At 46.3% G+C, this 14,187-nt stretch overlaps 1 protein-coding gene across 9 annotated transcripts in view; it reads right to left on the reverse strand.

Moving 5' to 3' along the window:
* Nucleotides 1–12,368, reverse strand: part of TOX3 (TOX high mobility group box family member 3) — a 119,984-nt gene extending 107,616 nt beyond the window's left edge. For 5 of the 9 annotated variants that reach the window (XM_065920490.1, XM_065920487.1, XM_065920489.1 and 2 more), the window contains exon 1: nt 11,096–11,458. In XM_065920490.1, coding sequence (XP_065776562.1) covers nt 11,096–11,182 — 87 coding nt within the window. In that variant the 5' untranslated portion in view covers nt 11,183–11,458. Of the gene's footprint in view, nt 1–3,009; nt 3,264–11,095; nt 11,459–12,312 lie in introns of those variants that run through there. The other 4 variants (XM_065920491.1, XM_065920494.1, XM_065920493.1 and 1 more) reach the window with 4 other exon arrangements.
* Between the last annotated feature and the right edge of the window lie 1,819 nt (nt 12,369–14,187).

Raw genomic sequence — 14,187 nt, forward strand, 5'->3', positions numbered from 1 at the left:
ATCTCCCGGAGCTTGTTCAAACTCATGGCCGTTGAGTCAGTGATGCTATCCAACCATCTCATCCTCTGTCGTCCCCTTCTCCTGACTTCAATCTTTCCCGTCATTCTGGTCTTTTCTAATGAGTCGGCTCTTCGCATCAGGTGGCCAAAGTATTAGAGCTTCAGCTTCAGCATCAGGCCTGTCAATGAATATTCAAGACTGATTTCCTTTAGGATGAACTGGTTTGATCTCCTTGCAGTGCAAGGGACTCTCAAGAGTCTTCTCCAACACCACAGTTCAAAAGCATCAATTCTCCAGTGCTCAGCCTTCTTTATGGTCCAATTCTCACATCTGTACATGACTACTGGAAACACCATAGCTTTGACTATATGGACCTTTGTCAGCAAAGTAATGTCTCTGTTTTTTATATGCTGTTTAGCTTTGTCATAACTTTTCTTCCAAGGAGCAAGCGTCTTTTAATTACCAGGGAGGAGTGACTCCAAGATTTTTTTTTCCTTTTACTTGCAAGCAAACCCTAACTCACAGGTTCTTCTTTACCTGCATCAAAGTTTCTCCTTCCTTGACCATTTCTGGAACACTTTTACCAAAGCAACCATTGGCCTCTGTCTAGAACATCTCCCCATGTACCCATATTGACACAACCACACAAACACCCATATTTCCTGAACACTCACATATAAACACCTGCTCTCCCACCAAACCAGAGGTTTCTCAAAGGCCGACCACATCTAATAGGCCCTCATAAGAAGTGCATTCCTAATAAATGCGTAATAAGTAACAATGATGATACCTGCATTGAATAGGCACAGGCTATTTCTGATTTCCACAAAGAACAAAAAACATGAACAACTCAAATCTTTAAAAATCTTCAAAACCATCAAGTTTCACTTCATTTAGCAGTTTAAGTGGATTTTTCCCCCTTTTTTAAATACCATACATCCACTTCCTTTCGCTGTGATGTCAGGGTTTTGCTGCCCCTCTGAGATACCATTGCTCCCGACTCTTGGCTCATCTGGTTTCTATGGGGGCTGCCAGTATGAACAGTATGACACTGGGCCTGGGCACATGACCCAATTCCATCCAATGAGACTTGATGCACCCGAGGTACTAAGACAAGTGAGGAAGAGAATCGTTCCCTTTTGGGAAGGCTGTGCAGATGTGACTTGCAGCTGTTACTGGACATCTTCCCACCATCTGAGTATAACCTGACTGAGAAAGAAGCCAAACAGATGAAAACACAACTAATATAAGAGTCTTGAGAGCATCCCTTTGTAACACCTGGATCCAGCTATGCCTTACAACCCTTTTTCTATTTAAAACAGCTTGAGGATTTTCCCTACTTGAGTTCAAAATAAGTTTTACCTGGACAACAGTTTTAATGGCTTCTCCATTAAATGCTGTTAGAATTTTTTGAGTAAGCCAAATAATAAGAGTTGAGTTTCTCCCTGAAGACAGGAATGCGCGAGTGCTAAGCTGCTTCAGTCGTGTCTGACTCTTTGCAACCCTATGGACAATAGCCCACCAGGCTCCTCATGGGATTCTCCAGGAAAGAATACTGGAGTGGGTTGCCATGCCCTCCTCCAGAGAATCTTCCTGACCCAGGGATTGAACCTGTGTCTTTTACATCTCCAGCAATGGCAGGTAGATTCTTTACCACAAGTACCATCTGGGAAGCCCAAAGACAAGCATAAAAGATTAGAAAAGAGATCTACTAGTATTCTTTATGAGCACTCAATAGTTCTAAATTTAACTCATCCTTTTTCCAAAAAAAAAAAAAGTTTCAAGTCAAACATACATATTTAATAAAAGTTTTCTAGCAGGTCAGCATTTGGGACTTCTACTTCCTATATCTAGAAGATTTTTAAAAGAAAGTGGAAAACTTTTGTTATTCTATGACACATCAAAATCCCTTGCTCATTACAAATTAGCTGTAGAAACTGCTGGAAAATCTCATAATATGGTATAGTTCTACTATATCAATTTAACATATGTTGAGAACTCACTTCCGTTACAATATTTAACATAATTCTTTTATATAAACAATTTATAGTCAGTGTAGCAAAGGCCACATTCAACTTGCAAGCCCTGGGAATAGAAGGGCCCACCTTAAAATCTAGTTCCTCCAAAAGAATGAATCTACATCATTCAGATAGTATTTAGAGTGAAATCCAAACACTTCTTGATATTGGCCAATTTGTTTAACTTCAGGATTATGAAGACATGAAAAGTATTCTTTTATAAACAAAGTACAATTAAATTAAGATTAAAGACAGAATGTGAGTCCTACAAGAAGGGCCGTTTTCCAATGGCTCATGTGTTTTACACAAGCATGGAACATATTTAAAAGAACACGGCCTCCCAAAGGAAGGGATTAAGAGACAAACCCAGGAAACAAAGAACATAAAATGATCTACTACAGAGAGAGAAAATAAAACCTGTCAGAAGCTCATGCAGACCTTGAATAAAAGCCTCTATTTCTTATATTTTAACAGTTTTTTAAAGAGTGCTGAATCCACCTGTAAAATATATTGAATTTATAAGCATACTTAGCTGAAATCCTGTCTTTCCTCATTAACCACACTCAAAACAGATTCCCTAAGATACTAATGCCATCATTAACACGTCACAAAATCCAATTTGAACTTGTACCTCTTCCATCAAGAAAAACACATGAAATATTTTAATTTGAAAGTTGGCTGACGTGGTTGTAACATGAAGTGTTACAAATTTTGCATCATTCCCAGTTGATGACCACTATTTAAGAATGCTTCTTTCCAAATGACTGTTAAGATAGAAAAGAAATACTGTCACACACCCACACACCCACACACCCACACACTCCTTTTTTGTATCATAGTTGTAATGGTACAGTAAGATTTCCAAATTTTCTGAGTTTCACATGTCATGTCCTAAAATACTACCTCCCTAACTGGGAAGCTGGGTTAACAAATACCACATCAGCCAACCCTCTTGATTAAGCATATATCCTTGCCACCCCTGTCTCCTTACATTTAGAGGAGTCACTTCTGTTTCCAGCACTTTATCATGTAGAGGAAGACCCCGACTTTGGTCCTTCAGCCCCGATTTCTCTCTCTTGAGTTCCAGGGCACTTGGTAGGTTCCAGGGCACCTACTTGATATCTCTGTGGGAATGTTCCAGCAAAACATCCTTGATCAGCTTCATCTGTCCTTCAACACCAGCTTCTCCTTTGGCCTCTCTGCCTCTGTTTGAGGTCAACGGTCACGCAGGTCCCAAGTTCAAACACTCTGCCTCCTTTTCCCCTTCATAAGCTACAGAGATGCTCTGTTCCCTGCCCTCCTCTCCTTCACATCCATTCCCACCTCTCCTTAGTTCAAATCTTTCCTCTCTGCCCCCACCCTCACAACCTCTTGTCAGGTCCCACACGAAAAAGTCGGAGCCATCTTCACACAGGGCAACCCCACCCACACCGCCAGTCCTCTCAAAACTGTTCAGATGTGCCCCATAGGAGACGCGGGTGTCTTTCCAACAGTCTTCCTCCTTGCTAATGGAGCAAAGCATTCATTATGCTCATGTGACAAGTGCCCAGCCCCAGGGGATGGATGACATGGGATTGGTTGAAGCTGATCACAGCAATCTCTTTGTCAATGATGGGTCTAGGGTGGACATGTGATCCATTTCTGATCAATAAATCAAAAGAGTCTAGTGGAACTGTTATCAAGAAAGCTTTCTCTTTTTAAAAAAAAATGTATTGGAGTATAGTTGCTTTACAATGTTGTATTAGTTTCTCTGAACAGCAAAGTGAATCAGCCACAGTGTGTGATGCATGCTCAATTATGTCTGATTCTTTGTGACCCCATGGACTGTAGCCTACCCACCAGGTTCCTCTGTCCATGGAATTTTTCAGGCAAGAACACTGAAGTGGGTTGCCCTTTCCTCCTCCAGGGGATTTTCCCCACCCAGGGATCGAACCTGCAACTCTTGCATCTACTGCATGGGCAGGCAGATTCTTTCCCACTGAGCCACCTGGGAAGCCACATGTATACATATATTCCCTCTTTTGCGAATTTCCTTCCCACTGAGGTCACCGCAGAGCGCTGAGTAGAGGTCCCTGTGCTATACAGGTTCTCATTAGCTACCTATTTTACATATAGTAGTGTGTACATAGCAATCCCAGTCTCCCACCCTATCTTTCCCTCCTTTGTGTTCATAAGAGACGTGTAGAAGGAGAAAGTGCTCCTTTGCTACCACTCCCACCACACTGCTATCCTGTTTCTCATTTTGCATGATATCATGTGAGGATATGCCGTGAGGATGTGATGCCAAGAGCTACAGCAGCCACCCTGTGACCATGAGGAGACTGTTGAAACTCCCAAGGATGACAGAATAAAAAGAAAAACAAACAGGTTTCTTGAAGACATGACTGTGCTATGCTTCGTCACTCAGTCGTGTCTGACTCTCTGTGACCCCGAGGGCTGCAGTCCACCAGGCTCCTCTGTCCATGGGATTCTCCAGGCAAGAATACTGCAGTGGGTTGCCATGCCCTTCTGCAGGAGATCTTCCCAACCCAGGGATAGAACCCAGGTCTCCCACACTGCAGGTGGACTCTTTACCATCTGAGCCACCAGGGAAGACGTGACTGAACCATCCAAAACAGCCTGAGATGGCCCACCTAGACTTACAAGTAAACCAGTGTCCTTATGGTTTATGCCACTGTTTGGTGGGCACTTTGTTCCCTGCAGCCCAAAGCATTCTAACTGATAAATGTACACAGAACAAACTCTTTCCCTTACCACTTAACACCCTCCATGCCATGCTACTTACAGCATGACATCATCACCTTGGAGCCCCACCCCAAACCGATGATTCAGAATCTCTATGGGTAAAGTCCAACAGTCTGTGTTATAAAAAGCATTCTAGGCGATCACTGTATATGCTGAAGTTTGAAAAACACTGCTCTATAATATGATCACAAATTACTCTTTTCCATTTAATCTACTCTCCAACATACCATAAGGAACACTTCTCTAATGACAGTGACCTCATTTCACTAGGTCTGGGCATCATTTGATGCTCGCTTAATTTCATCTCTTTCTAATCAAAGTTTTCAAACTTGAAGCCTCCTGGGACCTCAGAGGTTTACAGAGGTCTAAGTATGAGGAAGAGAGACAGGAGAGGACCATGGTGAACGGTGGAATGCACAGTCGTCTGAATCAGGGCAACAGGAGATGATGCCACAAGAGGGTACAGGTCTAGTACTGCCAAATTTATAAGGAGGGAAAAGCTGGAAATCCAGATTTACATGCAAAGATTTTTAGAAGCATACAACTCATTTATTTTTAAAAAACACTGATGCAAAGTAAACAAAACAAGGCCTCAAGGGGATTCAGCATTCCCCTGACAGTTTGTGACCTGGAGTAGAAAATTCTTGCAATATCCACATATACTTTGAATGCTGTGGCCACAGACAACCATTGACTTCACCTGAAATGACTGAAATTAATACTCTTTGGCTAACTGTGTTAGGCTCCACCGAGCACAAGGTTCTCATCAACACTCCACTGTTTGGGATGGCAAAATGTAGGGGCAGGGGGAGGGTTATGGACATCTAGTTACTGTCAGCAAGATCACTTTATCCATTAGTCACCAGACTGCACACCTAGAACTCCAAGCCTCTTGGGGGCCTATAAAAATGTTCAAAATATGGGAAAAAAATAATTGGCCACACAGCACACATGTGCACACAGACACACACTACAAAATTAAAACAAATAGATGCTTAATTAAATGCCTACAAAATACAAACACAAGCCACCTCACCAACAGCAACTCAGATATGGTATCACATCATATTATATTAAATGGAGGATGTAGAGGGGAGCCCAGATCAATAGGACTGAGGCATTGCCAAGGTCCTCAAAAGACTCTGAGTGCCAACCTGGAAACAACCACTCTGCCCTAGGTCTTATCTTCCTTATAGCAATCACAAACTTCATACCCAGTTTTACTGCCCCTTGACACTACTCACTCCAGGATCCTCAGCCTAAAACAAAGTTTCCAACCATGGCTGAACATCAGAATCACCTGAGGAGCTTTTAAACACTGCTGCCTAGATCCCATCCCCAGAGATTCTTATTGACCTAGTCTAGGGTAAGGCTGAGTTTCAGTATCTTCTACAAGCCTCCTCCTACATAACCATGACTGAAGCCAGGGCTGAGACTCCACTGTTCTAGAAATATTTCCAGAAACATTCTCTGAGATAGACATCTTTCCAGTTAGACCAGCTTGATTTTCTTTCTACTGCCTTGGCTTGGAACACAGGAAGATTATGGCACCATCAGTGGACTAATTATCTAGAACAGGGGTTGGTAACCTTTCTCTATAAAGTGGCAAACAGCAAATGTTTCAGGCTTTGCAAGCCATGCAGTCTTTGTCACCATGATTCAAATCTGCCACTGTGGCATGAAAGCAGCCCGCCTCCCAGACAAGATGTAAACAAATAATTGGGGCTGTGTTTCAATAAAACTTTATTTATGGAACACAAAAGTCAATTTCATGTAGTTTTCACAGTCACAGAATATTGGGTTGGCCAAAAAGTTCACTTGGGACTTTCTGTGCCAACTTACTTAAAACCCGAACGAACTTTTGGCCAACCCAATATTATACTTCTTTCAAATTCTTTCAACCATTTAAAAATGCAAAGACCAACCATAACTTGCAGACCATACCAGAACAGTCAGGGGACCAGATGTAACCTGCAGGATACAGTTTGCCAAATCCTGGTCTATAACAACTATTCCATTGGTTTGAGACGATAAAAGTAACAAATGATAGAATCCAAATGGTTAGATTAGAACTACACTGAAAGTATAGTTCCACCCACTCAAATGAACAATCCATGTAGGTGAACACTGCAGTAGAACTGCCCACATAGTTGAACATAAACTAGAAATGACTTATTAAAAAAATGATTTTTTTGAATTCTCACCTGCCTATGAGTTTGTCAACACAAAAGCTGAGCATGTGTTGAGAGTACTACACAATGATTTCAATTGTTTGTTAATTTGCAGTATTTAAAATTCAGGCTATTTCCCATAAAAACCCAGATTATCATTCTCTTGGGAAAAAAAAATGAAATGCAGAATCTGGAGATACTGGGTCAAATATTGGCATGACAAAAATCTAATAATGCTGAGCAAGGCACCCCCTTTCAATGGGGCATGTTCTCCACTTAACCACAACACCTGGCTTCATGAAGGTTAACCAGATGTCCCTACAGACATTTTGAGTTTATGACCCCTGGTTTAAGGTCCTTGGAAACATTTTATTTCTTTCAATGTGGTTTCCACATCTTATTTAAATAACTGACATGAAAAATCTCTCAATCTGCTCTCAAAGTTCAATACTCCCATACTCTAGAACCTATAAATGAAATCATGAGTTCTTATGCTCGTGCAAGATACTAACTTAAAGAGAGTTTCAGTCACACGCCCCTCCCTGCTCAATATGTTCCCAATTTAAACCATGGTCTCCACTGATATAGACCAATGACAAATCACCCTTCAGGTCCTCCTACTCTTCAAGCTAGTTAAGGTAGAGGCCTATGAGGTGGAGGAAAAGAGTTCACATCAGAGCGTCTTAATTAAGCAGAGTGATCAATAACACATATAGTAATTAGAAAGGAATGTTTGGGACTGATAGAGTTACAACAGTTAGGACTATTCTATATAGCGTAAGAAGTCAATAGCGGTATTTTGAAAGGGGGTGAGGAAGCCCTAAGAACATGCAGAAAAGTAACTAGAGTTGAGTCCAAGTTCATTATTAACCCACAGTGTGATTTTATCTTGCTTACACCCACATAAAATAAAATAGTTTATTTAGGGGGAACAGACTTCTGAGCACTACATGCTGATGGATATGTTGCATATTATCTTCTTACTGGTAAAGACAAATTGAACCCGGGGAAAGAAAAAATCCAGGTATATAGACAATGGGTCATTAACTCACTTGAGTAAGATAAGGCCTTTTTCAAAAACATATATATAGGTGTTAAATTTGTTAGCTGCATCAGAAAAAGAAATGCTCAAGCAGTAGATTTTCCACTTGAAATTAAAATGGAAATTAGCCCTGAGGAAATAGAGATGACTTTAAGTTTATACATCAGTGGCTGGTTCATGAATTATTAACTGATTTTAATGATCCTGGCTATATTTTATTTGAAGCTATTCTCCTACTTGCGATGACTTTTGAACCCTCAAAACTCTTTTATCCATTCTCCATAGACAAAGTTACACACTTTCATGATCACTGACATTTAAAAAGGATCCATATACTCACAGAATGTAAAGATAATGCACATGATATAATTTATACAAAGGACTCTGGTCATTTGTTAAAGAGAGAAATGAATGAAACCCTATTATTCACGGTTTGTAAATAAATTTAAAGATAAGCGCTAACTTTGCACTTGTTAAGCCTGGAGCAGAGGGCTCTGTATTTCTTCTAAAGTTTCCCAGATGGTCATTAAAACAAGAAAGGGCAGAAACAGACTTTCTTAGAAAGCCATCGTTTCCCATCCAGAAAGATAATATATATGATTAAAAGTTAAAGTCTTTGGAGATTAATAATTACAGGTGTTTTCAAATAATATAAATGCATGTCTTTGTCTGCTAGCTTTTACATTTTCAATATAAATCTGTACTGAATAACGCCACTTCAGACACACAAGTTAGCTATGAAACAAAGTGCTATAAACCTTTAATTAGCACTTGCTGTTTTATACCCATGAAGTTAATACTTCCTCATCTACTTCATTCTCTCCATAAAGAAAAATTATAGGGAATAGAGTTGAGTTGTTCACTTATGAAATGAAGAGTAGGAAAATATAGTATCATGGCTCAATTTAAAGATTTTTGTATTTTTATCTGCAAGGAATGAAATGCAAACATCCCTTAAAATAAGTACAATATGATTTGTACCAATATTAAGTGCTAACTTTCATAAGTTGGGTACACAGTGCACTTAAGATGACAGATTGCAGAATTACTATGAAACCGAGTTATTTCAGGCAAATAGCTGCATTAAGAAAATATGACAGCAATCCACCTTGCGTCCCTACTCCTGAAGTTGAACTAGCATTTCAATAAATATTGTCTGTTTTTAAGCTTTCTAGACCCTCCCTGAAATAAATAATGTTCTGAGTTTAAATTGATTCCAAATAGCCTTTCTCAAAAAATAAAAAGAGACACATACAAAACAACCACAATTTCCTCTGGTCCCTTGAAGTACCCTTGGGATCCTAGTGAACAGAGATTTGCCACGCATTGCAGTGACTGGATTAGTACAAAAGGTTTCTATTTTGGTGTCATTGGAGGGTTGCTGATCTTAAATCAGAGAAAGAAGTAGTTACATTAGGAAAGGTAATGGCTTCCAAAAATAAGAGCCTGCCCAGTTAGACAAGGCTTGCATACACAAGGCTAAGTTGTAAGGAGACAAATAATACCCCACTGGAACAATTAGGTGGATTCTCAGATACACTACATACTTAATTAGGCTGCCTGAGTCCCTAACTGAGCATACATGGGGGACTTTTTAAAGCATTTAATAACCTGAGTAAATCCAAAATCAGAGGACAGAAACTAAACGGTAACTCTGGCTACCTTGGTGGGCTTTTTGTTGCTTCTCTTTCAAAGCTCAGGAATTTGGAGAGCATGAATGCCCCTCTCCTTGCCCTCCCATCACCAAAGGGTAAAAAACACTGAATAATGTCCCTTCCTTCTATACTTGCTGGGGGGCCCCTCAGTGCCAGGAGCAGAGCTGGAGGACGATGCCACAGGGACAAGGGTGAGGGAGAGAAACCTTGATGGTCTTTCACAAACTTCAGCTCTGGAGTTGCGATCGGATGGGAGTATAAACAAATAGAAAAGAACAGAAGCCTCCATCAGCCACGGGGCACTGCAACCGTTCCTCCCTCTGGATACAATTCCCCTTCTTCCTGCTATGTACTCATTAGTTTTGTATAGCACCTTTCTTTCTGCAGGCTCTTTATTTCCTCCTCTGCTATCCAAGCAATCATAAACAAACTGCGATTTGAAAGAAAAAAGGGGAGGGGGGAGGGAGGAGCAGGGGTGGGGAAGGAGAAAGAAAAACCACATTCAAAAGGCACAGCTCTTTCTCTGAATATCGCCCTCGGGGTGATGTTTCCTCCAAAGCTTGGCCTTGGGGGCTTCAGGAAGGATGGAGAACGCGAGTCCGCGCTGCCCTGGCCCAAGGACTCCGGCTCTCGCACGGACTCGCCGCTGCGCGCGGCACCAGCTGCCCTTCCGAGAGATCCACCTTCGGCCACCTGAAATGCTCGGTCCTCAAAGTTGGCGCAGGGAGAGGTGAAAGAGGTGGGGTGATCCAGGGCGTGGTGTGGAAGTCTCCAACCCTGATCTCCCCGAAATGCCAAATTTACCCCTCCCCAGAAAATGAAAGATGAGAAGCCACTGGCGCTAACCCGGCAAGAGCGGGCCCCTCCGTTGCGTGGTCCAAAGTGACCCAGCGAGTGGGCAGCAAAGGCCACCTGCGGGGGTCCCAACACTTCCCGGCCCCCTTCTCCCCCCATCCAGGGTACGCTCAAAAGTTAGTTCCTTTCCTTCGCTAAGCGGCCCGGAGTCCAGCTCTCGGGGCCGTGGGGGAGGTGAGATGGACTGGGAGGGGGGCGGCGAGGTCATCAGACCACGAGATCGGGGACTCCTGCGTTGCCCCCCTCTACCCCAAACTCAGGGAGCCTGCGATCGGGTGTACTAATAACAACAACAAAGCGAGTCCCCCCTAGCAGTTCTTGGGCTGCTCCTCGCTTCTTTGGGGGCAGCCAAAGAGAGTCGGCGGAGTGGGGGCTGGGGGAGAGAGACAGTGGGAGGAGAGGCGGAGGGGAGAGGGGGGCGCAGGCTGAGGGACAAAAAGGGGGGTGGGAAGGGGCAGAAAGAGTAGAGCGAGAGAGTTGGACAGAGACGGAGGCGCAATGGGAAGGGAGTGGAGAGGGGATAGAAAAGTGCAGCAGGCAGAGCTGGGCGCGCCCGGGATGGAGATGGCCCCCGCCGCGCCGCCCCCGGCCCCCGCCCGGCCCGGTCACCTTGCCGTAGCCGTAGTACCCCAGGCACTGCGCGAAGTCCAGGCCGGCGGGGTCCCCGGCCGCCGCGGGGTAGAACCTCACATCCATGCCTGAGCCGGGCCCGGGGCCGCGGGGCCGAGACTGGGGCTCGCCGGGGCCGGTGCCCGCCTCCTCGAAGCCGCTAGATCCACCGTCGGGGGGCGCCGGGCCGGGGTTGTCCCGGGGGCGGCGCGCGGGACGCGGGGCCGGAGGGGCGCAGCGACCTGGAGCCGAAGGAGCCCGGGAGCCGCGGCCGCCGCACACAAAGGCGCGGCCACGCGAACCGCGGGAGAGCGGGAGGCGGCCCTGGGGACGCGCCCCGCCGGGGCACCGAGGCAGCGCTGCGCGCGGGCCGGGCGCCCGGGGCGCGGGGCGCGGCGCGGGGGCCCGGGACGGCGCGGCGAGTTCAGGTGCGCGGGGCGAGGCTGGGACGACGGCGGCGGTGGCGGCGGCTGGCCGCGCTCCTCCTCCTCCTCCCCGGGCGGACTGAGGAGACGAGCCGCGGAGACAAGGGGCCCGGCCCCTCCCCTCCTTCTCCCCCTCCTGCCTCCCTCCGCCGCCGGTCCCCTCCCCGCGCGGCCGCCGCTCCGCCCCTCCCACCGCGGGCAGCTGGCGCGCCGCCCGCCCCGCCGGTGCGCTCTCGGCCCGGACCGCCTCCGGGCGCGCGGACCCCGCCCCGCCGGCCCCTGCCCCGCGCGGCCCCTCGCCGCTCACCCCGCGCCTCGAGCAGCGCTCACCCGCCCCGTCGCCCGCCCGGCGGCCTCCCCCTCTCCCGGGCCCCTCTTCTTCCCACCGCGCCCCCCTTCCCTCTCCGGTCCTCTTTGTCCCCGCTGCCTCGGAGCGCTCCTCGCTCCCCTCCTTCCCTCGGCCACTTCGGCCAGCCCCGTGCCCGGAGTGGCCCTCCAGCCCCCTTTCCCACCAGCGCTGCCCGGACCCCCCGGCTGCAGTCAGCAGCAGCCACGCGCCGTCCACTCCCTTCCCACCACCGCTCTTGCCCTCGTTTCCACTCCTCGCCCCCATTCCTTTCTCGTGGGTCCCCCGGTCCCCCTACGGCCCTGCACCTTCCCCTGCGAGTGCCCCCTTCCTCTCGGAGGTACCTAACCCAGCAGGTCACCTGCACAATTGCCTCCCGAGAGCCGGGAGCCAGGGTACACCTGTGGGGAGGGGGTGGGGGCCTGCCCTTTCACAGGTAGGCAGACCTGAAGCTCCGGGGTTCAGGCTCGTGTCGCTTCTCTTCGTGTTTTCTTTGCTCTTGTTTGTATTCGAAAGGCATTTGAGTAACTGGATCTAGGCGGATCACTCACTGCTCTCGGAGAGAAAATGTCCCTATTTTCCTAAAAGGTTCTGGGTGATTAACTTCCTCACACTGCACTCTCCCAGCCCCTCTTCATTTCTTTCTCTTTCTTTAAGCTGCATCTTACCCCCCACCCCCACGTCCCTACCCTCCACTTTGCTTCGGGTTCATTTGAGAGTTTGGCCCTCAGCCTTGGCAGACGGGAAAGGATTTTATACCAGCCGAGAACGTTAGGGAGAGGCTGTGAGATTTGCCCCCCTCCCCAATTTGGTTATCTAGAAACTAACCGGAAGGGAGAAATTTAGTAATATTTGAGCTGACGCTCGCTCACACTTTCATCCCTGATCACACTTTGCTGGCCCACAGCCTGAAGTTTTTCGGACAAGCATCCCAGGACTTTCTCTCCGTTTCGTCTATTCTCCCTGGCTTGGGGACACCTTATGTCTGTACCTTTGCCCAGTGTTATCTTTCTGAAACCCAGCAGGAAAAAATAAACTTCAATTAGGCGAAAGTTTGTGTATGTGCCCTTCTCTTAGCCGAGTCAGGTGTTTGGAGACTGCGTGAGAGAGCGGTGTGCATTCAGGAAAGGAACAACTGCTTACATTGTCGCTGGGTTGACTCCAATCCCCCCTCCTGAAAAAGCTTTGGTCTCCTCTCCCGAGTCTCCATTTAACGTTGACAACCCAGCGGCGCTCCCTAATGGCCCAGCGGGTTGCACAAATTGGCAGTGAGCTGAGATATTATCAGGACAACACCCCATTGAGCAGGTTCTTGAAACGCAGAAGTGGAGGCCCTTTCTCCGGGCCACTGGGCGCCTGTGGCCTTTTCCACCAATCAGAGCCCGAGGTTGCAGTGGCCACCTGTTGTCTCGGAAGAGAACATCTTTTAAGTTTCACTATTAGTATTTAACAATGGCGGCGAGTGCAGCATCTGGCCACAGGAGAGGAGCAGCCTGCTGAGCTGGGGTACCAAAAAAGAAATCTTTTTTTTTTTTTTTCCCCTTCTTCCAGATAGTTGTTAAAGAAGCCCCCAAAGGCTGGGAAGGGGAGTTTTTCTTCGCGCACTCACAGTCCTCACCTTCTGCTCGTTCTGTCACACATCCGAAGCAATCTGAGCTTGATTACAGAGGATGAAGCAAAGTATAATCAAAGTTACAGAGAGACAAAACCTGAAGCTGTAATCAGACTTCGAGGATCAGGAATACAAATATTCGCACTGGAAACCCCACTAGCTGCAAGACTGGGAATTGCATGTGAGCGCATGCGTGGCATTGAGCATAGCGCTGTAGAGACTAGAAACTCAGGACAACCTTCTCCCAGGAGCCTCCCAGGAGGCAGGAATGCCAGGCGCTAGGGGTACCACCTTCAGGCCATTGTTGTGAGAAAGGCTTGCTCTTAATATCCCCCTCCCCGTTACAATGCAGATGTTTGGGGGAAGGAAACAATATTTCGTCAGTCGATATTTTAAGATGATGATGATTTAGAAGTAATGTAAGCGAAAGTTCTGAGTGTAGATCTTGATTAAGAAGAGAGGAAAAAAAGGAACTGTCTGATGAGTCTGAAGATACATATGTTGAGACACTATGAATTAAAAAAAAAAAAAAATCCCTAGACCAGAAATAGTCATCTGGGAAGGCTGTATGCCAACCCCTGACTTTGGCCACTGTCCATAATCTGTGCATTCAGCAGCTACTTTTGCGTGACTTCCCCTGTGCTGGACACTGCTTGGGCACTCGTGAATGAGAAGGAGGAGCCCAAAATGATACATGTGAAAGCCCTCA

The sequence above is a fragment of the Muntiacus reevesi genome, chromosome 2 (genome assembly GCF_963930625.1).
Source record: "Muntiacus reevesi chromosome 2, mMunRee1.1, whole genome shotgun sequence".
Taxonomy (NCBI): Eukaryota; Metazoa; Chordata; class Mammalia; order Artiodactyla; family Cervidae; genus Muntiacus; species Muntiacus reevesi.